Source organism: Fusarium tjaetaba (genome assembly GCF_013396195.1).
Source record: "Fusarium tjaetaba strain NRRL 66243 chromosome Unknown NRRL66243_c0000249, whole genome shotgun sequence".
Classification (NCBI taxonomy): Eukaryota; Fungi; Ascomycota; class Sordariomycetes; order Hypocreales; family Nectriaceae; genus Fusarium; species Fusarium tjaetaba.
The window spans coordinates 23,503-47,470 of record NW_023501445.1 but is presented as its reverse complement, the minus strand read 5'-3'; the positions used below and the strand labels follow the sequence as shown (position 1 = coordinate 47,470).

At 48.7% G+C, this 23,968-nt stretch overlaps 7 protein-coding genes across 7 annotated transcripts; 5 read left to right on the top strand and 2 right to left on the bottom strand.

Moving 5' to 3' along the window:
* Positions 1-1,370: 1,370 nt before the first annotated feature.
* FTJAE_10590 (siderophore iron transporter mirB) lies at positions 1,371-3,229 on the top strand (the record flags this gene model as incomplete). Its single annotated transcript, XM_037343448.1, has 3 exons — positions 1,371-1,576; positions 1,635-2,621; positions 2,677-3,229. 3 exons carry the CDS (start codon positions 1,371-1,373, stop codon positions 3,227-3,229), a joined length of 1,746 nt encoding a protein of 581 aa, XP_037202321.1.
* Positions 3,230-4,868: 1,639 nt separating this feature from the next.
* Positions 4,869-5,237, top strand: FTJAE_10589 (uncharacterized protein; the record flags this gene model as incomplete). The annotated part of the gene is made up of 1 exon (XM_037343446.1): positions 4,869-5,237. One exon carries the CDS (start codon positions 4,869-4,871, stop codon positions 5,235-5,237), a length of 369 nt encoding a protein of 122 aa, XP_037202320.1.
* A 3,134-nt stretch (positions 5,238-8,371) lies between these two features.
* On the top strand, positions 8,372-9,240 carry FTJAE_10588 (uncharacterized protein; the record flags this gene model as incomplete). Its single annotated transcript, XM_037343445.1, has 3 exons — positions 8,372-8,402; positions 8,451-8,865; positions 8,916-9,240. 3 exons carry the CDS (start codon positions 8,372-8,374, stop codon positions 9,238-9,240), a joined length of 771 nt encoding a protein of 256 aa, XP_037202319.1.
* A 1,013-nt stretch (positions 9,241-10,253) lies between these two features.
* FTJAE_10587 (glycogen debranching enzyme) lies at positions 10,254-15,093 on the bottom strand (the record flags this gene model as incomplete). Its single annotated transcript, XM_037343444.1, has 3 exons — positions 10,254-10,331; positions 10,388-14,747; positions 14,861-15,093. 3 exons carry the CDS (start codon positions 15,091-15,093, stop codon positions 10,254-10,256), a joined length of 4,671 nt encoding a protein of 1,556 aa, XP_037202318.1.
* Positions 15,094-17,443: 2,350 nt separating this feature from the next.
* On the top strand, positions 17,444-19,573 carry FTJAE_10586 (N2 N2-dimethylguanosine tRNA methyltransferase; the record flags this gene model as incomplete). Its single annotated transcript, XM_037343443.1, has 1 exon — positions 17,444-19,573. One exon carries the CDS (start codon positions 17,444-17,446, stop codon positions 19,571-19,573), a length of 2,130 nt encoding a protein of 709 aa, XP_037202317.1.
* Positions 19,574-19,996: 423 nt separating this feature from the next.
* FTJAE_10585 (uncharacterized protein) lies at positions 19,997-21,466 on the top strand (the record flags this gene model as incomplete). The annotated part of the gene is made up of 1 exon (XM_037343442.1): positions 19,997-21,466. One exon carries the CDS (start codon positions 19,997-19,999, stop codon positions 21,464-21,466), a length of 1,470 nt encoding a protein of 489 aa, XP_037202316.1.
* A 48-nt stretch (positions 21,467-21,514) lies between these two features.
* Positions 21,515-23,904, bottom strand: FTJAE_10584 (positive effector GCN20; the record flags this gene model as incomplete). Its single annotated transcript, XM_037343441.1, has 5 exons — positions 21,515-23,057; positions 23,104-23,296; positions 23,346-23,543; positions 23,599-23,767; positions 23,821-23,904. 5 exons carry the CDS (start codon positions 23,902-23,904, stop codon positions 21,515-21,517), a joined length of 2,187 nt encoding a protein of 728 aa, XP_037202315.1.
* Between the last annotated feature and the right edge of the window lie 64 nt (positions 23,905-23,968).

Genomic DNA, 23,968 nt, shown 5'->3' with positions numbered 1-23,968 from the left:
TACGTCGGTAAACTCCGTTTCTGTCCTTCTTGGCCGCATAAGATATCGTGTGCTAGTAAGGATTTCCAGTAAAACGATGTGGAACTGCCCAGGATCTTCAGTTTAGCTCTGCACCGACTAGAGGCGATGGCTTCATGTTGTCCACCGGAAACAACGCGCTTTTACCTACTAGTTCGCGATGAGGTAAGAGGCGTTACTTGAACAGCAACCAACTTTGCCTTTCGACATCGCGATTTTCTGACAAATACGTAGAAAGACTATCTCGTCGGCTTGCAGTCAAGCAGAACACACAATGCGACGAGAAATGCGGACAAGGGCTGCTTAAGCGACAGGAACTGCGATGAACCAACATGAGAAACCTTATCTCATACGATCTTATCTTATCTAGATGATCAGTCGCTGGTGGCTGGAAGAGCCGCGCCGCAACATAAACCCAGCACGCCTCAACTGGGTACGTAAAACTCTGCTAGGATTTGTTCTTGGGGCCGGAAGTAAACGGATAGCTCACAGGATACCTCAACTATTTGCAGGTCATCAAGTTTCTAATTCGTGCTTGGGAGAGATCCATATCAATTCTAGCAACTCTTGTCGAGGACCGGACTGTGAGAGTTCACCGAACGGCATCGGTCATGAACTCATTATGCTGGGATCCTTTGTACCGGCTTGGATTAGGCGATGGGACTCCCCACTAAATCTCCTTTATCGGCTTATCTGATGATCAGATAAAGGCAGCTTGGGCGAGCATCCCTGAATCGCAAAAGAGCCTCTGCAGCGGCCAGAGTTCGGTATTAGACCAGTTACGGAAGTGATCTTCTACCGACATGAATCCTTCAAGCTTCTCCCAATGAGAACAAAGCATTATTCCCTGACACTAGACTTCTCTCCGATGCTCAAGGGTTCTGATCCGTCTTACCGCAGAAACTCCACTCAGAACCATCCACTGCAATACAGGAACCATGAATCTACGACCCTTCTTGGCCCTTCTCTGCGCACTTTTTCTCTGTAAAAGAGCTTGGCATTAGTCCGACTTCCGTAACAAGGCACTGGTAGCTCTACTGAACATGTCTGGTGCAAGACTAATCCCTACAGGACCCAGAAGATGGACCAATCCATCCCACTGTCTTGCCACTCATGGAGGAAGAGACGAGACGGGATGTCGCGAATATTTCTGGAGAATGTAACGCTGTGTATAAATCCGCGGCCTTAATCACATCTCTGTGTTGCATTTATGTCCCTTCATGCCACTACCCTAAGTACGAAGGCCTTCAGCCAAGTATAACCCACTCGTGGCACTTTTTAACCTTCTTTACAAGTCTATTCCCAGCTCTCTGGTCATCACTAGAGCTCGAAGATCTCATCAAGAAAAAAGCATGGCCGCTTCCATTAGCCCAGCCCAAGTCCAGGGCGACTTCGAGAAGCAGATACAGCCTGAGAACCATGTCATCAATGATTTCCCCGACAAGGAAAAGGAACATGACTCCGATGATGGCTCTGAGATCAAACAGGATGGTGTCAAGCGCGTCGAGGCCATCACCAAAGTCTGGTCCCCTGGTATGATGTGGGCTGTCTTCATCTTGTATGCTCTCTAATGCTCCTGTTTATGAACCACTGAGAACCCGCTAACATTGATACAGCCTCTACTTGGTCAACTTTGTCGATACTCTCCTTCAAGCTGTTCACTCCAGTTTGGTGCCATATGTCACGTCTTCGTTCAGCCAGCACGGCCTTCTCGCTATTACCAGTGTCTTCGGATCCATCATTGCGGGTGTTAGCAAGCTCGCCATCGCCAAGATCATTGATATCCGCGGCCGAAACGAGGGGTTCCTGCTCATGATTCTGATAATTATCATCGGGATGATTATGAAGGCCTGCTGCAAGAATGTTGAGACTTATGCTGCTGGTCATACTTTCTATTGGGTTGGCCACGTTGGTCTAAGCTACATTATCGATGTCGTTCTCTCAGATATGACTTCTCTCCGCAACCGTATGATCATGTTCGGCCTTTACATGAGCCCCCGACTTGCTTCCACTTTCGGTGGCCCTAAGATTGCCGAGTTGTTCTTCAAGCACTCGACCTATCGCTGGGCTTTTGGATCTTTCTGTATCATTCTTGTCTTCTTCTCTATTCCCGTGTCTGCCATTTTCATGTACCATGAAATCAAGGCCAAGAAGCTTGGATACTTGCCAGAGAAGAGTCAGCGCAGTATCTGGGACTCAACCAAGTACTACTTTGTCGAATTTGACATTGTTGGCATGATCCTCACCATCGCTGGCTTCTCTCTTATCCTGACCCCCCTCAACATTGCCACTCGTGCTCCCAACGGTTGGAAGACTGACTATATCATCGCAATGCTTGTCGTCGGCGTCGTTTGCCTTGCTGGGTTTGCTGCCTGGGAGAAATGGTATGCTAAGGTGCCCTATGTGCCTTTCAAGTTTCTCAAAGACCGAACCATCCTCGGTGCTTGTCTTCTAAGCGCTTTTCTCAACATGTCCATCTTTGCCTGGGACACTTATTACAACTCGTACCTACAGGTTGTCCATGGTCTCAGCATTGCCACCGCTGGATACACTCTGAACGCATTTTCTGTGACCTCAACTATCCTGGCGCCCTTCATTGGACTGTAAGTTGCGCCAATGTGCCAACCAATATGATCATTCTGCTAACATGGCATACAGTTTCCTCCGTTGGTATGGAAGATACTACTGGCCTGCAGTCTTCGGTATCCCCTGGTGTGTTCTTGGTACTGCACTTCTCATTCACTTCCGACAGCCTGGAAACGACATCGGTTACCTTGTCATGTGCCAGGTCTTCCATGGTGTTTGCGGTGGTATCTGGGCCATGACCGGGCCTCTGGCCATCATGACTCAGGTTACCCACCAGGAGATTGCCGTTGTGCTTGCACTTTACTCTATGTTCGGCTCCATCGGCCAGGCCATCGGTTTCGGCATCTCTGGTGCCCTGTGGACTAACGATCTACCCAGAGAGATGTACAATGCTCTCCCCCAGGATGCCAAGAACCAAACCGCTGCCCTCTACGGTGACATGAAGCTGCAGATGGCCGACCCCATTGGCACTCCTATCCGAGATGCCGTTGTTCACGCCTACGGAGTCGTACAGCGCGAGATGGTTATTGCCGGATGCGCTTTCTTGCCTTTAATCTGTATCTGCGTCATTGTCTGGCGTAACAAGCCGATCGACAGACAGCAGACCAAGGGTAATGTCTTTTAGATTGTGCTAGAAGCATCTAATGAGGTGAACTTGGAGGCTTTGCAGTCTCAGTGGGAGGATCTACAAACAAGAACCAAAAGTGATTTACATAGGATACCATCTCTCGTTTACAGAATTTAGACTATACGATGTATCCCTTATCGTGATTCACCTGCCTATGAAGTTGTTTGTGAGGCTAGCTAATGACCCTTTGGCCCAGGAAACATGAGATCCCATAATGAGGAAGCACACAAACGGAATTTGATCAACTATTGAATGACTCCAGGAGTATTCACATCCCAGAATACCTTGCGTCGATTATTAATCGGGTTCTCGGCGCTATTTTCTCAACAACCTGATATCAAAGCAAGCTAATGTTGTGCATCTGTGGCAGAGCAATCTACAAGCGTAAGATACCGGCAAGTCTCAAATTCCTGCTTATGCATTGATTATACGGGTATCGACATTGATTCATGCCGATACGCATATTATTCGGGATGCCCGCATCAACACCTCACCTCGTGAGTTTGTCATCGCATCTGCCGTCCCTGTTTGCTACGCTCATAGGCTCACATGCCTTTTGTGTAACATCCAAATCAATAGCGCGACTGAGACAGTTCTAGGATCAGGCGTGGCTCTGGCCTCTTTTTGCTAATCTACAAACATTCCGGGAAACTTCTCATACTCTCTTCCTGATTCATTCTGCAATCACCCGCGCTCACAGGATCGATGACTGCTTCACCTTGTGGGACGCATTGCGTAAGATGCGAGAGATGCAGCATGTCGAGAGTGCTAGTGGTTGTGATTGATTGGAGACCAGAGTCGAAACGGCTTTACGCATTAAGACAACAGGTAGCCGCATGAGAATCACCGAGCGGGACTTCGAGTCTTGAGATATATGGATAGGCCAGCTGATATCTCATCCGTCACTATCCCTAGCTTCATGTATTGTTCGTAATGGATGACAGGCATCATCATCTGCGTTTAATATTGCGAGCAAAGAAGAGACTGAACAATGATTGCATCTGAAAGTTTGCGGATATGCGGTATGATAGTCCGATGAATGCGTAAGAAGGCAGATTCAGAGCTACCTTCACAGCAAAGAGACATGGTGTTATCGTCTCATGATGCATCGCATCACAACCCCTTCTCACTGATTCACTAATAAATCAGACAAAAGTGAGTGCGTGTTATCCCAACCCGACCATACTATCCTGAATAGGATACACATGCAGTAGCGTGCGTGAGCATCAGATTGTCCCCTAAGTGCTCGATTTCTAGATGAATCACCGACGATATAACTTCAACCCTGATCCCAGAGCATCCCAGTGTAACCAGTGACCATACTTTGCGGTCTGGCAATGAGCCAACAAACAGAGTATGAAGCAGTCTGCTTTACCACTAGAGTCATAAGAGGTCATGCTTGAGTTTCGTTAGGAGAGTTTGCATCATCTGCAATACAAACGGATGAGAGAGCCTCTCGTTCTCTCGGACTATAAATGCTAGGCATTCTCCCCTTGATATGATCACCAAGAACTTGTTAAAGACTTTAGTCTACGCAGAGAACACTTTCATCTTGGAGTTTTGAGATAACGCTCTATCATCTGGAAACACTCTTCACGTACTCTGGCATCAGTCTTCACAGAACTCGCCTATCATCATGTCTGATCAATCAAAGAAGGCCAATCAGCCAAAGAAGGGCCCTAGCAAAAAAGAAGAGGCCGCTCGACCGATGAATGGGAAGCCATCTGGGTCTCGTGGAAATTCATCTACAGAGACTACATCAGGTGGAGGAGGCAATTCTCAAGCAGCGTCAAGTCAACCACAGCCGGCGGCAATAGGAACATGGGAAGATCAGACGCTCAATCAAGAGCCTCCCCTTTTAATTGAATTGCCTGGTCGCGAGCAAAGATCCTGCCCGAAAGAAACATCAGACCAGATAGATAAAGACATGAAGGAACTGGAAGACAATAATCAGCCTGGCAACAACGACAAGGTTGAGGGAAAGGGCAAAGGCAAAAACGTCTAGGGATGATCTACACAAAGGCCACACAAACGATGAAGCCAAGCTGGAGAAAACGATCAACTGGAGTCTGGGACTTTTGGTAGTGACGATTAGCGTCTCATGGTGCCATATTTTACTCTGGGTCAAATGTCAGAGGAAGATGGAGACGTTTGAGATAGGGATTGAATGTTGAGGATATCAGAATGTGGATCAAGATATTAATCCGAGACAATTGTTTTACATTATTCATCCACTTTGATATGTTACAGGTTAGAGACCCTCATTTGAAAGGGAGGAACTGTCACGTAAAATTCCAGACTCTTGACACGCTAGATGAACGTGATGAGCGGTTTGTTATGTTTCTAGATGCTCTGATGGAAGCAATAATAAGCTAGTAACCACATGACTTCAGTGAAATTATAGGTAAATGCACGTCATGGGATGGTTCATTGTAAGGCGGGAATGGTCCGGAATAGAGATTTTAGGGTTAGATATGACATTAATATTTATTTTATAGCAATAAATATGATAGAATAGTCAAGTCTAGCGGTCAACTAAAACACAATATGCTCAACCTGAATGGCATGCCCAGAAATGAGGTTCCAAGATACTTCAGTCTAGGCAATATCTTGGCAATGGCTTGGTGTGGTGTGCATGAACTCAATCATCAATGTGACGCCGTGTAAAATACGGTGCAGCTAATGGAAGGCTTGAGGAATAGGGCGGAAGCTAATTCTGACAGCGATAACATGGCTTGACTGTCAAGCATTGACTGCAAATGAGTGCTAGAGTGCTAGAGGCAGAGCTGACAGTTGATCCGTGTGCTATAGAATACTAGTAGTAAAGTCGTCGTCATGGCTGTCGATATTACACGCATTAAACCCGCCAAGTACGGATGGATATCTCACCAAATCGAGGCTGCTGAGGATGGAGGAGGGAATTTCTCGTATTTGAGCGCATTTAAAGTTGTATTACTGTATTCGTATCGGGGGTACCACATCGTCAAAGATGGTGTCGAGGTAAATAAGGGACAGTAAAAGTAAATCACATACCAAAGTCTCAAAGTTGCAGTTTGCAAAAGGTAAGATGCAGGTGAGTCTTGGTTCTTGGCAGGGGATAACACTCTAGAACACAATTGACCTGCCGTTTTCTGACAAAATCTCTATCATGAGGTTTCTCTGTTGGGCAACATGAGAAGAGGCGCACGCATCGGAAATTGCAATGACGGAGAAACCCAGAATCCAACCAATCGCCTGAAGGGTGGCAGTGGAGAAGCACTATTTCAGGCACGCAACTCCGCTGAATGGCCTGGGCTGGCTAGGCTGGGCACGATTTCGGCTCTTTTTTACCGTAGTCTCCCACTGAAAGAAAGTCAATCAGACTGGAGACCTCAGGTTTAGCTGACAAAAAGATCTAGCCCAAGTTTAGGTTTATCATTGACGAGTTTATTTTGGCACCAGGGGACAAGTTCAGCTGTCGAGGCCTCTGCCGCTATGGACAGTAGTTCATAATACAACCAGAAAAGGTTAGATTGTGTCTGTGTACCTAACAATACTGTACACGAGATGACGAGAGGCCTGCAAGACGGTAACGGCAATGTCGTTGTACGAGGTGGCACAGTTATACAGTTCAGCATCACGGATAATACGGACCATGATAATGGATGATACAGACTGTGGGCTCTCATCGATGTTGTGCTGAAACTGAGACGCTCTCAGACGTTTTCTGTTCTACTGTAAGGGACAAGACCAAGTAAACAAAACGAGACGAAAACACCAGAAACAAAAAGGGGCAGACTTGTACGGATGTGTACCTATGCAATGCAAGATGGCATTTCTGGTGAGAAATGATCTTCTCCGCATGATGCATCCAAGTACAGCTTCAGTTGCCGATAATAATTGCGGAAACTCTCTTTCTTGTTGCCTTTGGACAAGCCCAATGCGCCAAGCCCAGGCCACTGGATTCGACCGCGTGATACAACCCATACCTGAACGAAGATACATGGGGTCCATGTACCGACACCATGTGTAGATGGCTTCCGGGCTTCCCGTAGATACCTGGACATCAAGTCCCTTGGCACCATCTTTTTTTGTTCTCGTACCGATGGGTTGGGGTTGGGCGGCTGCTACCATCCAGTGAAAGTGCCCAGAGTTGACTTACGCGGCAAGTTTATGTTTGTATTCCAAGTATTTCCCTCCCTCCCTCCAGATTTCTTTAGTGAGTGAGTGAATGCTTTTGGTGACATTCATTTTACTGTGCATTCCCCTCCAAATGCTATCATCGGGTCATCTCCTCACAATTCCAATCCGTTTCCGAGTTCGGCAAGACCGTCGCATCTAAAAGAGACGAGACAAGACCCCCCCCCTTCCCTTGCACCCGCTGCCAGAAAGGAAAAAAAAAAACATCCCTGGCCCTGGTCTTGTCCCGCTACAAAGTCGCCCGACTCTGCCGCTTACAGTGAGATAGTGGCCCAGTTTTTCCCCGGCTACAGGCTGTTGTTCACTGTGACTTCCATTGCTCCCACCCACTCTTTTTTTCTCTGGGCTCTCGTCTTCCTCGTCTCTTCCCAGCCATCTATCTCCATCAAACATCGATTACCTATCGATCAGCAAGTGAAATCGATCCTTCTCTCGACCAACTACCGAATTCTACTGGGTCTTCTGATCTCATTGTTCTCTTTCGGACGGAAAAAAACACAAAGAAGAGAGGTTGGGCTTGGCTTCGGTCAGACTTTGTTTATTCCCCTCTACTCAAAGTGGTTTGGTGACGACACGACTCTTTCAATAGCGTATTGCACAAACGCAAGCCAGCCTTGGCTACACACAGACGACAGACAGACACGGCATTTCCTTTCCAGGTCGCTTCCACGCTGTACATACCTACCTCTCCAGGCCTTGTCTTGTCTTGCCTCCCTCACATACACACACACAGACACACACACACATACATACAAAGGACACCTCCCGCCCCCCGGTTCCACTGAACACAACCTTAATCCTCGTCTCTCGTTACTGTCTGTGTCTGTATCGTATCTTTTCCTCCTACGATCCCGTCGCTCGTTTTCTCCCTTCGACACCGATCTCGACCTCGACCACGACCACGACTTGGACTATCGAACTCTCCCAACTGGGCTTAACTGACCCTTAATCTTCGTCAAAATGGGTGCGTCATCCTTCGGCTTCAATCCACGTCGATTTCGCAAATCCCCTCATACTAACCTTGACTCAACCTGAACAGCCCAACAAGGAGGTGAAGCCCCCGTCACCACCATCGTTCCCTTCAACAACCAGAAGATCCTTCCCGCTTGCGCCGCCGCTTGCGGTCCTCTCTACGATGCCAACGGTGCCTGTGTTCCTCCTCAAGTAGCCGCTGATGCTGGCCCAACCGCCTACACGCAATGTTTCTGTCTGGATCAACGAGTCGCCGCTTTCTCGACCGCCACTACGGGTGTCTGCGATGACGCATGTACCGCGGATCCCAAGGGCCTTTCATCCATCGCCGGCTGGTTTCGAAGCATGTGTAGCGTCTCGACTGCTCAAAATGGAGGAACAACCAAGAAAACTGGAACTGGCGGCTCTACGACTTTGACAGGTGACGATGCTTCATCAACGTCTGGTAGCAAGCTATCTAACAATGGAGGTGGTGGCGATTGGTATGTCGACGATTTACTTCTCACACCTTGAATTGTTCTAACTGTATCAGGATCTCCAACCATTGGCAATGGGTCATCATGATTGTCGTTCTCGTTGTCGGCATCGCAGCCATTTGGATCGGTGCCTGCATCTGGCGTCGCCGTTACCTGCGCAAGAAGGATCGTCAGACTCACCTCGGCCAGAAGCACTCTGGATCTGCATCTCGACCATCTTGGGGTCCCGGCATGGAGGCATCAGAGTCCGGAGGTCTTCCCTACGACGATGAATCGAACCGAAACTCGCATGGCCTCATGCTACCAGGTGCTGCCGCCGGTGCTCCCGTGGAGGAGAAGCCCAAGGAGAAGAAGCGATGGATCGTCCGCGACCGAACATGATACCTACTTCGTGCTCGACTTTGTTAACGCCAGTTCCGATCTCATAACGACTCTCCTTGCCATGTCCGAGTTAAAAAGCACTTCGACATTCTGTTCGCCTTACGATATAAACCGTGCATTTATTCATTTAAACGGCCTTACTCTATTCCATATCATTGAAAACATATGACTTTTAGTTGGTGAAGGGGGCTATATCAGCACTTGAAAGAGGAGGAAACGAATGCATTCGGTACTGACCACAGGAACATGCAGACACTTGATTATTCAAGCATGGTTGAAAGATGCCGTCTGCATCATCTTTCATGGTCCAATACTCACGCGTTTGTTGGTGGCCAGTCGTGCTGTGCCCCCTGTGGCGTTCTTGTTCATATTTTAGGTATATTCTGGCGTTGGGAGGAAGAGGAGGGTTGGCGTATCCTCCTGATTTGTTGTTTCTGTTTCCGTTTTTGTGGTGGCTGTTACCACGGAGCGAGTCTCGCCTCCATTCCCAGCATGTGGGTGGAATGTGACGTTGGCTCTGCCACGAGGCGAGGAGGGGAAAAAACGAAGCTGTTTATTTGTTTTATTTAGACCAGAACAGAAATACTCTCTGGTTAGTTATTTGGTCATCTTTATTACCTACAGCTTCCTCGGCATGGGAAGAGGTTTGGAGTCTATCCTTGATACAGCATTTACAATTCAACCACCCACGAAATCTTCTACTCGCAGATAGCAGTTCTTCTTAGTGCGATACATTCCCCTCATCTTGGTGCAATGTTGATCTACTCATAAGTCATAACGATAACGTCTTCTGAGCAACGCCTCAATGTCAACGAATCGGATAACCTAATATAGACAATTTCATTTTGGCTTTTGGCTCAACAAGGTTAATGCTACAACGCTTAAAGATGCTTGTTATTAACCTAATCAGGAGAATGCTATAGTAGTAGTTAATGCGTGGTATTGTATGCTTGATTCAAGCCCATGCCCAATCCTCAGGTCCCATCATCAATTCCTCCTCTTAAAAAATGGCTCTATGCCTTGTTCTGTTCCTCAGTAGCGTCCATGTATAAGTCGATCAGGCATCCTGCCGACCAAGCCTGTGTGGGACTCTATATAGGGATTAGTATACGATCAAAGTGTTCACATACTCAAGAAATCGACTTACAGAGTCAGCGCAGTATTCGCCATTCTTTTGCGTCAGCTCTTGGAGACCAGCCCAAGGGCTCTCCTGGATCATCTTCTTGCACCCACTCAGTCTTCGGGTAACCTGCTGGAACGCCTCAGTGCGACCCTCAGGTGTTGTTCGTCTCTTGAGATCAAACTTGAGAAGGGCTCGGAGAAAGAAGCCAGTGGGCCAGATCCACTCAGGTCCCTGGTGGTAGTTACGGCCCTTGCTTGTAGCAAAATCGTCACTATCTTCACTGTTGACGTAGTAAGGGCGGTAGTTCAGATCCGCAGGGTCCAGAGTCGCCATTCCTTGAGGTCCCCTAAGGGCCTCATCGGCAACACACAGAGCATGCATGGCATGGTCCGGGTTGAACAAAGCGGGCGCAGTAGTCATGGCAATTGCAAAGTTAGGACGCAGCTGGTAGTCCTCATACTCCTTGCCAGACTTGTAGAGATCCTTGTAAATCCCTCGGCGGTTCACAATTGGCGTATTGACGTCGTACTTGGAATCTTCCTCGGGAGATATGGGGACATAGTAGCAGCGCTCGAAGTTGGCCTTGAGTAGACCAGCCCAGTCAGCCAAGGAGATAGAGCCACCCTCAGATTTGTCCACGCCTGCGTAAGCATATTTTCCATCCTTATGAAGCCCAGCGAGCCAATCGAGAGTGCTGTACAGCATGCCAGTGATCTCGATAGCAGCACCGTCACGAGGAGTTCCAGGGATTCCCTTGGATCCTGCGCGTTCACTCTCACCCATCTTATCCATCCATGTACCACAGTTGAATTGGTTACCGCCAAAGATGATACCGTTGCTCCAATCAACCTTGATCTCCTGGTTGAAACCCTCATCCTTCATTTGGGAATCAATTTGGGGACCGGCATTAGCTTCCCTGTATTTCATGCCGGAAGCATGTCTTTGGAGTGCTTCTTGGATAATCTCCTCAATGGTACTCTCTTTGGAGTATGCCCTCTCATCATCGGTGGGGAACCATGTGTCATCGTAAGGCAGGAAACGACGCTTGACCTTGGCCTTGAGGATATCAAGTCCCTCTGGGGCAAAACGTGTATAATCCTGGATGCACTGAAGGAAGAACCAGATGGAGTCTCGAGAGTTATATCTGGGAGCATCGCCACTGCTAAGAAGATTGGGGATCATGCCATGCTTCAATACACTGGCAAATGCAAGGATGTGTTCTCTAGCGTCGTCAAAACGACCAGTACCAATAAGAAGTCCACGAAGAGCGATGAACACGTCTCGGCCCCAGCAGCGGGCCCATTCAACAGCGAAGTGAGGAAGACCAGCAGCCAGAGAGGGAACCAACTTGAAGGGCCACAATGATGCTGACTTGACATATCCAACTTGCTGAACACTGACCATGGCCAAGCTTTGCAAAAACCATTGGCCATCCCGGACGCTGGAGTTCATGAGCTCGAGAGATCTGTCCCAGCTTGCCATGTAAGCAGTACGCAGGACAAGACCAAAGTAACGAGGTAGCAGGAAACTAGGGATCTTTCGAATGGCATCAAAACGCTCCTCCAGCCATCTCAAGGGTTGGGCAAGTGCCTCATTACCTGGAGTGGCACTGATTCGCTGCAGTCTTGCAATAATATAGTCCAGAGCCCATTCACCATCACGCAAGTTCTGGCACAGCGGGTGGGCCAGGTTGTTGTCCTTAATGATGTTCTTGAGAAGACTCCACCATCCTTGGAGACCAGCATAAACAAGCTTTCCATGTCCAGGAATATCGTAGACACCATCTCGGCCGTCGCTTTCGGCCCTCTCTTCAGCTTCACATCGATACATCAAGAAGTTGAGGTCTGTGAGGCTGAGCTCATTCCATGCAGCCTTGGACCCTGAAGTGACATAGTTGTCCAAGCCAGACGAATGCTCAGCAGCGGGGATCCAGGTCTCGAACAGGGCGATGCTTCCAGGAGGGAACTTGTCGCGCACAGTGATGGTAGTGTCGTCACCATTGATTTCCATGCGAATGCCAGGTACGTCCTTAACTCGACTAGGCAAGCCGCGCAGGAACTTCTTGTCCCCAAGCACTTGCTTCGTTGCCTCTTCACCGGCGTCAACCTCAAGCATCCAACTGCCGAGGTGTCGAGCTTTGGTTCCAGTGAGATGAACAGGGCTAAAATCACCATTGCCATTGCCGTAGCCTGGGAAAGCTGTATGTGCAATGAGGAAGTAACCCTTGCGAGATTCAGGGTGCACTCGGTGAACAGTAATGTACTGGTCCTCGTGATGGATGTGAGTCTCGTCGTATCCATCCTTGCCCATCAAAGTGTGGATTTGGTTAAGCAGCTTCTTGACACCGCCAATTCCCTCCTCGCCGCCTCCAATCTTAATAGGCTTCGTTCCAGACGAGGCAGATGTGTAAAGCCGGGTCTCGTTAACAAGGTCGACAAGCTTTGGATAGATTTCATCGTATCCCATAACACTACCAGTAGCGCTGGAGCACATGCATACAAGAGCAGCGTTGGGAAGAGTATCGCGGGCATCACGCTTCTGTGCCGGTGTCTCGTTGTCATGAGTGCAGTCCATGAATAGAGCATGGACTGGGCTTGGCTTGATCGTGCGAATAATCTCTCTTGAATGCGATACATGCCCGTTCGTCTCGCCGTTCTTGAGCCTAGTCGGGCTACTCGATGGGGTGCGAACATCCGACTTGGAGACTTCATCGACCTCAAAGCTTCCAATGGGTCGACCTCCATGTCTGTGAACCAGTCGGCTAAGCTCACCCGTGCTCCATGCCTGCATGGCTTCACGAATAAGGGAGCTGAGGCCAAGACGCTTCACAAAAACGTAGTCCATCTCTTCAGAGCCCGTGAACAATTCGGCCACAACATACAAGTCAGGTCGCACCCGGCGAGCCTCGTCAAGAATGTGCTCAGCCACATGAATGGGAGTCGAGTGGCAGTTATCGATACGGAGACCGGCAAAGTACTTGGCCAGTGTGCGAGCATACTTGGTCATATGCTCCCACAGCCAAGGGTTGTCTTCGGGGCCTGAGCCGTATCGTAACTTGACACAGTCACCCCAGACAATCACCTCTCGGCGAAGGTACACCCTGGATTCGGGGCCAGCGTTGTCGACCAGCGCATTACCGCCCCAAACCCATCCATTGTTGACTAAAGCCATCTCTTCGGGCTTGAGCTTGGATGTTGTCTCATTTTTGGGGAGTCGGGTGAAGTAAGGCTCAATCAAGGGGTTCTCCTTGTTGATCTCGCCAAGCTTGGGACCGTGGTCATCAAGTCGAACATACTTGATCCTGTTGAAAATCTGCTGAAGAATGTCATCCACTTCAGCATCATACTCTTTGTAGTAGTCTACATTGAGAATCTCCAAGATTTCGACAATCTTGGCCCTGGCTGCTTTCTCGTCGGAAGAACCCACGGATGAAGCCAAAAAGCTAGAAGCTACGTCAGGCTTGACACGCCTTCGAAAGCGCTCACCCATCCGGTCGGTGCCTGTTAAACCGAACTCTCTGAAGAACTCGACTTGGTCCTTGATAGATGCAGATTTGGCGCTCTCCAACTTCCTCTCAAAATCTGAAGCGTCCTCAGAGGTGTATTTCTTTCCTTGGGAGAAGGCTTGAACTGCCTCGTCGGCATCTCGGTCCACATCAACCGCATAGTATTCCCATAGCCTGATTTTGGCAAGGACCTCGGTCTTGATCGCATTCATGATGAGTAGCAAATCATCAGTCGACTTGACAACCGTAGGTAGTCCCAATTTTGCCAGGTTGTCGCTCAACTCCAAGAGACTTGTGTCTAGTTGATAAGCGGACTCGAGCCAGGGTGCTGTAATCAAATTGTAGCCTGCTTCGGGATGTTCCTCAAGCCATTTTGTGTTGTTTGCGGTGTGGTTTAGCACAATGTCAGTCAAACTCAGCAAAGAGTGGTTGCGTTCTAGGCTGTCCACCATCTTCTGCACATCCTCCTCTCCTGCTGGAAAGCAAGCAGGGTCCCAGCCAAGCTGGTCATACAAACTGTATGGGGAGTTGGACACTCCGCGAACCTGGAGAGGAGTAAAATGGATCATGTTGTAACCGCGATCGCTAATACCGTGAAGGTGACGCTCCCAGTCATTGGGGTATTTACCCATGAACTTGCTGATGACGGAGAAGATTGACAAGGCAGGCAACGGCAATGGCCGGCCATCAAGTTTAAGTCTAGGCGCAACATCGATATAGTACAGGGGAGTCTTCTTGAGGTTCTCCTTCTGTTCAGAGCTGTTTTCTAGCTCCTTCTTGAGGTCGGGTAGCTCAGCGTAGGTAGTGTAGAAGGCATAGGCACCAGGTTGATAAATGGGAATGGAGATTTCGAGAGTTCGATTGAAATCGGGTGTAAGTCTGTAAAACAACTGTGTTAGTTACACAGAGTTGCGTATGCTGGTTACAGCGTTGGGACGCTTCAAACTGCCTCAAAAGTGATCAATTGGATCAAAGTGAGAGCCAAAGCTTACTTGAACTCGCGAAAATGATCGCGACGAAACTCATCACCTTGGGCAGGGATGTTGACCCAAAGGCTGCCATGACGACAGATGGACGAGGTGCCCTCAATGGCAAAGCGAACCGTCACAGGCTCGTGGGACCTGGGCGCGAGATAGATGTATTCACCTTGCACCTGAGGTGAGCCATCATCATTGAGCGGCAGCAAATAAACCTCGTTGGATGTCATGGTGTGCGGTGGACTCATGATGAGAGAAGAGAAGGGCGGGCGCTTCGTGCCCCGCGAAACGACAAAAGCACAGCTCGGCCAGACACTGAAACTCGTAACCAAGGAAGCGCTGTTGCACTACGCAACGTGCCTGTCGCAGTGGAGCTATGATCGATAGCTAACGGTTCGCGTCCGCAGTAGGCAAGTTAACTTAGTGGGGTGCTCCGTGGTCAGTGAGCTCCAAAGACGCTGCTTGGGTGGTTTTTAGTGGGCTCGTCGGTTCGGTTCAGGGATCTTGGATCTGGGATATCGAGCGGGATCGACGCCCGACCTGAGCGAGCGACAGGAGGGATAATATCCCAAAGATAAGATGAGGGTGGGAGGAAGAGGGGAATAGGCCTGAATCAGCCTACGGCATAGGCCTAAAAAGGGTTGAAAGGGAGAAGAAAAGGGTGTCTAGGAATAATTATGCAATATTGGACGATGTTTTTGGAAAGAAGTGAGAGATTGAGCTCAGGGTTGACGAGGTGAAGGACATGAGTGAGAGGAAGAGACAAGAGGGCAGGAACGAGGAAAAATATCTCGTCTATACCAAAAAGAAGAAAGAAGGGAAGGGAAGAAGAAAAAAGCAAACAGCTCCTCTCGATCAAGTCATTTTCATGTAACCGAATTTGGACAGCTCAACAAGTGCCTTATTTAGTACATACATACTACACACTCAGGTTGAGTGAGCTACCGCACATTGAAAAGTACTATAGGTCGGAATCCTACTCTATCACATCCCATAGCTTCTGGTCGAATGCTGCTGGATACAGTCATATCAGCTTCGTACGACCAAACTAAACCTTGGATGTTGTCTTTGGCGGTCAAGACGGGGAACCAGGTTGGTTGTCCGGGAGGGCCGGGTTGTTAATTCCAAGATATTGTTCCCAGTAGCTTCAAGAGTCTGCAGCAGCTCTAACTATCTTATGCGTGGAGGGGTAGCAGTTGTCACTTGTCAGCCAACAACAAATCACTCATGGCCAATGGGGCAGCAATTGGCTTTTGTTAGTCGCGTCGAAGCTGAAGCAGACAAGGTACCGAGCCACGATGTTCCTGGCTTAGCTTCAAGAGATTCTCGATATTGATACAACAGGATACGAATGCAAGCCGTGCCTTGTACGGAGATGGCCTAGTTTTGTACGTCTCCGAGTCAATTCATCATGGCGCTTCCAGGGGAAGCTTCGCAGCGCATGAAGAGGGAGGGTGAGGAAGCTTCCGTATGCGGCTCTTGTTCTTTATGAGGAAATTGATTGGCAGTCTTTAAATTGACGGTAGGCTCTGTATAAGCTGGATACTGAATTTTATACCAGCAAAGAAGAGCATTTTACTGTACAATACGTTGTTGGGAATAACTTCGAGTACTCACAATTGAGTCAAATTCACATGCAAACTTGCATGTTTCTACGCAGTTACTACGTCATTGAAATACAATCCAATTTTCCCCCATCCCCCAATTTTTTTCATCTCCATGGGTCTTAGCGCCCCCGTCATCTCAACATACAGGCCGGGGGGATCCTTGGAGTCGCTTCCTCTAGGGCAGAGCTCGGAGCTGTTGCGCCTTGATCAACAGAGGCTCAAGCAGAGTTTTTTTGTTGGTCGATGCCGATGGACATTGACTGGTAAAAGATGTCTTTGATTGGTTTCTGGACTTGACTGGCAAGTTGACCGCTTGACCTAAAGCCAAGTGCCGAGTCATGCAGTCAGATTGAGAGAATTAAGTGATGATCTGATCGTATACGACAAACTTCTCGGTCTGGTCTGTTCTGATGCGAGCAATAATGGTTCATGCCTCCACTCGCTATGGATCCGTGGAGAGTTGGAGACCTTCCCTGTTGATCCTTCTCCAAGATCGACAATTGCCAAAAATAGGTAGATAACTTACCCTGAAGCCATTGCGAGAACATGAATTGGTAGAAGCCACCAGGTTCATGGAGTATCAAGGAATTCTTCTTTCTGGCACCGGTATTTCATCTCTAATTGAGCCCAAAATTTATATCACCCCACTTTGTTTTTCTTCTTTTTTGAAAGAATTCAATATTAACACTCGGTGCTTTTTATGCGCTACAATAATTATGTACCTGAATTCTCGCTACGATTAGTGAGCAATGAGTTTAAGCTAGGCTGTTAGCCAATGGTTTGCGCAAGCATAATTGAAACTAACTGAAGAGTGATTAATTTGAATTCGAAGAACGAATATAGAGACCTTAACTAATCAGAAAGGCAATTGTCGAGTTTCCATCGCTAGTTAAGATGGCCGCTCTCACCGCCTGCCGTGTACGGTCATGCGCCATCGTGGGCGGCAGAATTTTATAAAATTTAGCTTCAGTTAACCACAAGCTCTCCAGCCATGCAGATTCTTTCCAAGCAACATTCTTATATGTTTCGCGTTTTCTGGAGATCAAGATCGAACTTTGGCGCTGGAGCGATCTTGGATCTCACAAACCAATTTTCGAAAACTCGGATCCTTAGCACAAATCGCAACTACCGAGCTCCCTGCGACAAAACGATTGCGCATCGCCAATTTTCGACCACAGCAAAAATGGTGGAGGAAAAGGTCAGCGTCGAAACTGTGACCGTCGAGGGGAAGGAGTTTAGGACGGTCACAGAGGGAAAAGCCACTATCTTGGTGCCTCAAGGTGCTAAGATCGGTGAGGATCGTGGAGAAATTCAGCAGGTCTTCTATAACCCTATCCAGCAATACAACCGTGATCTCTCTGTCCTCGCGATCAAGACATATGGCGAGATGTCTCTAGAGAAGAGAAAGGAGCAGTACGAGTCGAGGATGAACAAGCAGAGCAAGAAGCGCAAGCGAGGCGATGACGACCAGAAGCCTACCGAGGCCGTGAACCCTCCACCACAGGACAAAGCGCAAGCGACTGAAGAGGCTGCGAAACCCAACGATGCTGGAGCACGACAACCCAAGAAAGAAACAAAGCCCTCATTTCGTATCCTGGATGCGCTATCGGCGTCTGGGCTGCGAGCGCTTCGATATGCCCACGAACTACCCTTTGTTACATCTGTCAAGGCCAACGATCTGTCCGACACTGCTGCCGAATCTATTAGGATGAACGCCAAGCATAATGGACTCGAGGACAAGATTACCGTCACGCAAGGTGATGCGCTTGCGCTCATGTATCGAGGCATCGCAGACGACTTGTCCAACAGGGACAAGGGCGGAAACCCAGGCAAGACCAACAAGTTCGATGTTATTGACCTGGATCCTTATGGTACAGCTGCACCTTTCTTTGACGCTGCCGTACAATCTATCAGAGACGACGGTGGCCTCTTATGTATCACCTGCACAGACAGTGCGGTATGGGCAGGTCACAGCTACTGCGAGAAGACTTTTGCGCTTTATGGAGGAATTCCCATCAAGGGAATGCACTCTCACGAAGCTGGTCTTCGACTTGTTCTGAACGCCGTTGCTACCTCGGCTGCCAGGTATGGGTTGGCAATTGAGCCTCTTCTCTCGCTCTCGATCGATTTTTACACCAAATTCTTCATCAAGGTGACCAAGTCCCCGCAGTCGGTCAAGTTCCTCGCTTCCAAGACTATGCTAGTCTACAGCTGTGACTCAGGTTGTGGTGCTTGGGAAACGCAGCCTATGTTGAGAAGCAAGCCCGCGCCCAACAAGAAGGGCAGTGGCGCCTTTTACAAGCACACTATGGCCCAGGGACCATCAGCCGATCGACACTGCGAACACTGTGGAATGAAGATGCACATTAATGGCCCTATGTATGGTGGTCACATTCATTCGCAGGAGTTTATTGAGAGGCTTCTGGCGCAAATTCCCGAGGCTGACCCCTCCATCTATGGCACGATGCCCAGACTTGAGGGCATGCTGCGAACAGCCCTCGAAGAGTATCTGCCTGGCCCTGAGGTCAAGGAACCAGTCGATCCCAAGGATGCTCAGCTTGCAACCGTTGACCATTATCCTTTCTTCATTATTCCAAGCCGTTTGGCCAATGTGGTGAGCTGCGTAACTCCAAGTGAGGACATGGTTCGAGGTGCCTTGATCCATCTTGGCTACCGCACTGCTCGAAGCCACTGCCGACCAGGAAGTATCAAGACTGACGCACCCTGGTCTACAATCTGGTGGATAATAACGGAATGGATTCGCCAGAAGTCACCAATCAAAGAATCGAGTATCAAGAAAAACAGCGCCGCATGGAAGATCCTGACTGACGCTGGAATCATTGGACAAGAGAAGCGTGGGGCTACAGGGGAAACGGCTAAAGATGACTCTGCGATGGAGGGCGTGGAACAGCAGAGTTCAGAGGCACCTGTCGAGAATACAGCAGATGCACCAAACGGCGATGGCAAGCTCCTCCTTAGTGAGGCGGAACTGCGCAAGACACTCGTATTCGACGAGAACCTAGCACGTCTCGCACGAAGACGAGGAGAGCAGAAGCTGGTACGATATCAGATGAACCCCCGAGAAAACTGGGGACCTCTGGCTAAAGCGAGCCGTCGATGATAATGTACAATCTGACTAAAAGAAAAGAAAAAGCTCAACTTTTGATCATTGACTTGGTCTTACCGGTTAAAGAAGGCGATCCTGTGGGATTTTTGGATTGATTGCTCGATGCTGGCGTGCCTATCATCTTTTCGTCAGCAACACAGCCCCACAAAGGCTGAGATGAGTTTCACTGCGGGTTTTTGAACTTGATTTCTTCATCATTCACAAACTCATCTCTGCAAACAATTCGAATACCGCTCACCTTATACTCGAGCCTAGCGATTTCAGTTCCTGTCTCTGGTCCCGGCCGCATTCTGTTTGCCTCCTGCGAGTCCCGTTACACGTATTCATGATTGGCCAATAGCGCCAGATTACAATAAAGATACCACATATTCTTGTTCTCCCTCTCCATCTATTTCTCAATCTTAATCATTTGCTGCAATGTCTACTACTTTGAAGAACCCTCACTCAGCCGGAGTGACAACCGTGGAAAATGTTTCCGTCTCTGAAGAGAATCTGACATGGACTAGCACCGGGACATCCGAGAGTGCTTCGCGTCATGAGCTTGTATTGGTTCACGAAGCAACAAACTCGCAATCAGGCTTTTCTCAATATCTACTCTTTATACTCAAGGAGGATCCAGAGAACAAGGAAATACCATTTGAACTCTCGATACTGAAGACAGACGAAATACCCACTGAGCTTCGAAGTCTCACAGTGGCTGGATTACCCCCTCATCTTAAGCACGGTTCTGTCAACGAGCATGGTGCCACAAACCAGGTGGACATTATTGTCTCGATCAAGTCGGGTGTCGGACTAGCCTCAAAAGTCTGGGAAGATGTCCTCCATCCTATTTGGACATATATCGCAGGAGATGATTCTGGCAAATCGACATATCGTCTTATTCACACAGAAAGCCCAGAGACCATCCGAGACTATGCAAAACAGTTATGGACAACAGATGAGCGTTTGAAAGCAAGGACTATAGTGCTTTTGAGTGGAGATGGTGGTGTCGTTGATCTTCTCAACGGCTCTGATGGGAATCAAGTGCCAGAGAACCCACCTACAGTTGCCCTTCTTCCTCTGGGCACAGGAAACGCCCTCTTCCATTCTACCCACAAGCCACTTTACACCGAGCCTGGCCCAAGCCCACTTGTACTCGGGCTCCGAACATTATTCCAAGGTGTTGGCGCTGATCTTCCCGTCTTCCGGGCATCGTTCTCATCTGGGTCGCATATTGTCAAGTTCACGGACAAGTCTAAGGAACAATCTTCAACCCCAGACCCAAACCAGATTCAGAAGCAGGAGACGTCAGTCACGCACCTTCAGGGAGCCATTGTAGCTAGCTACGGCTTTCACGCAAGTCTCGTCCACGAGAGTGACACACCTGAGTATCGTGTTCACGGCGCAAAGAGATTCCATATGGTCGCTGAAGGGCTTCTGAAAGAATCTCACCCATATGCTGCAAAGGTGTCTATTCGGCGTCGAGGCTCTACTACGTTCGAGGATATTCCTCGTGAGTCGCATGCCTATGTGCTCACAGCTCTAGTATCGAACATGGAGCGAAAGTTCGCCATTTCACCCGCCACTAAGCCTTTGCAATCACAGCTTAGACTGGTCCATTTCGGACCTGTTGGTGGTGAGCGGACGATGAGTGTCATGATGAAGGCGTATGATGAGGGCAGTCATGTTGGTATGCAGTGGCCTGACGGAGAAAAGGTTGGCTATGATGAAGTCGACGAAGTCAAAATCTCGGTTCTAGAGAAAGGTGAGAGATGGCGGAAGGTGTGCATTGATGGGACTATCGTTGAGATACCTGAAGGTGGAAATATGAGTATCAAGATGCTTGATCACAGCCTCTTCAAGATCCTGGCAAGCCCCGTCGTTTTAGAGAGCCGGGAGCAGGCCTGATCCTCTACATACTCAGGAACGCTCTTCATGCACCTAAATAAATTTGCTCTATTCTTGAAGCAGCTTCTTGACCCTCTTCTCCATGAGCCGTTCAAACTCATCCACACCATTCTCCAGTGTATCCATCTTGCCACCCTTCAGCCTGTACACGATCCTTCTTCGCATGACTTCCTCATCGTCGTCATCTTCGTCTGTTTCCTCATCCTCGTCCACTGCACCCTCAATAACACCTCGCATAAACCATCGATCGTGACTTACTAAAATCACAGCACCCTCCCAATCCCTCAGCGCCTCTCTGAGTGCGGTCACGGTCTCGTAATCAAGGTGAGTCGTGACTTCGTCAAGAACAAGACAATGAGGTCGTCGCCATAGGAGACGAGCCAGTTCACAACGCACCACTTGCCCTCCAGATAGTTTACACAGGGGCACGTCAGATGCAATGCGACCTGGAAGACCAAGTTGGCCTAAAAGACCACGAAGGTCTCCTTCTGTGAGTTCGCCTTCGACTTCGCGAGTGAGAAGAGCAAGAGCTGTAAGGGCTGGTTCTTCACGACCAAGAGACTGCAGTGCCTCAACGGCATGCTGAGAGTAGTATGCCAACTTCAGTCGGGGATGTGTATTTAGAGTTCCCGATGTAGGTCGAGTCTCACCGACGAGGAGTTTGATGAGCGTCGACTTGCCCGCTCCATTGAGGCCAAGAATACCAATACGATCCCCCATGCCGACAGAAAGAGTGATATCCTGGACAATAAGTGGTGTCTTGGCTGAATACCGGAACGCAACCTTCTCGAGAGAGATCAGAGCACCCGGGAAGCGCAGGTCAGGAGGTTCAGGAAGATTCACCACGACAGGGCGGTCTTCTGGTGGAATGTCGATGTCATCACGCGCAGTCAAGTGAAAGCCAACAAGATCCCGATTGAGCTTGAAACGACCGCCCCTGGCGCTGACTTGTAACCCCCAGCGGTTATCAAGCTTCTTCTGACGAGACTTGGCCTGACGGAGTTTGTTGGTATCATCATTAGCCTTGCCAGCTTTCATGTTGGCAGCGATGGACTTCTCGATATGTGCTTTTTGCTTGTCCTGAGCTTCTTTCATGGTGGTAAGCCATTGTTTGCGCTCACTTTGCGATGCTTCGTAAGTAGGAAAATCGCCATGGAAGTAAGTAAGCTGTTTGTCTTTGAGAATAAGCAAATCGGTGCAAAGAGAGATGAAGTCTCGATCGTGTGATACGAGAATGAGGGTTGGTGGGTTCTCGGTTTCCTCTAGATTCTGAAGATAGCGTTGGAGCCAGATGATTCCCAAGAGGTCGAGAAAGTTGGTAGGCTCATCGAGGATGAGGATATCTGTTTCTTGAACCAGCGCAGTAGCAAGAGAAGCACGCATGTGCCAGCCTCCAGACAAGCTCGAGATGGGTTTCTGGATAAGAGTTTCAGAAAAGCCTAGACCGGTGAGGATCTTTTTAGCCTTGGACTCAATCTCTGACACACGAGATGGATCGGCCTGTACTTGAAGATCGGCGAGCATATCGACTGCTTCTTGAGTCTCAGCTTGAAGAGTTTCTGGTGAGATATCCTCATTGGATTGTCCCAGCCTATGAGAGTTAGACATATTGACGAAAGATGGAAGACAATTTTTACAGTTCATTTGACTCAGCTACGACCTTTTCGAAGGCAGTGAGTGCCTTGCGAGCTTGCATACCGCGAGCACCACTGCGAAGCCGAGCATCTTTATCGAGACGGAAGAGACGCTCTTGGTGCTTTCTGTGCTTCAGATGCCTCAATGCTTTGACTGGAGTATAGGGGTCAGAGGAATTTATTCCTTCTGTTAGATCTGCTTAAAGAGTTAGGTGAGGTCTGGGTTACAATGGTAGATGGAATACCCTTTATATCCTGTTCGATGGCATGTTTGGCTGTAGCTTCTTCGATGACTTGTTCCAGCACAGATGCTTTGTCGTCATTGTTGATATCAGATTTCTCCTCAGGCTTCTCATCAGTCAGCCTAGTTTGCTGCAGAATAGCAATCCTAGTCTCTTCTGGGATGCCTGGGATGAGTTTCTCAGCGATGGCTTTGAGTAGTGCTGGGTTATCACTGTTAGCACCTCATCAACAACAAAATCATGAGCACTTTCTTACTAGACTTTCCAGTTCCATTGCGTCCTACAAGAGCATATCTTTGGCCCTCCTTCAAACGAAGCTTGGCCCCAGCGAGAATCTCAATGCCCTCGCCTTTTGACTTTGCTTTTCCCTTGCCAGAAGGTTTGTCGCCTGAGGTCACAGTGATGTTGACTCCATCAATGTCAAGCTATCGATGGTGAGTACCAGAGGTAGAGAATGAGCGATGAGTTGGTGACGAACCTCGCGATGATTGGTGATTTGAAAGCGCGTTTGTTTGGAGTTGCAGAGAATAGTCGCTACAGATTCAGAGGCTGCCGACGTCATGATGAAGGTTGAGGAATTGAATAAAGCAACAGGAATAGTAGACGATCTAATGAATGAACTTGAG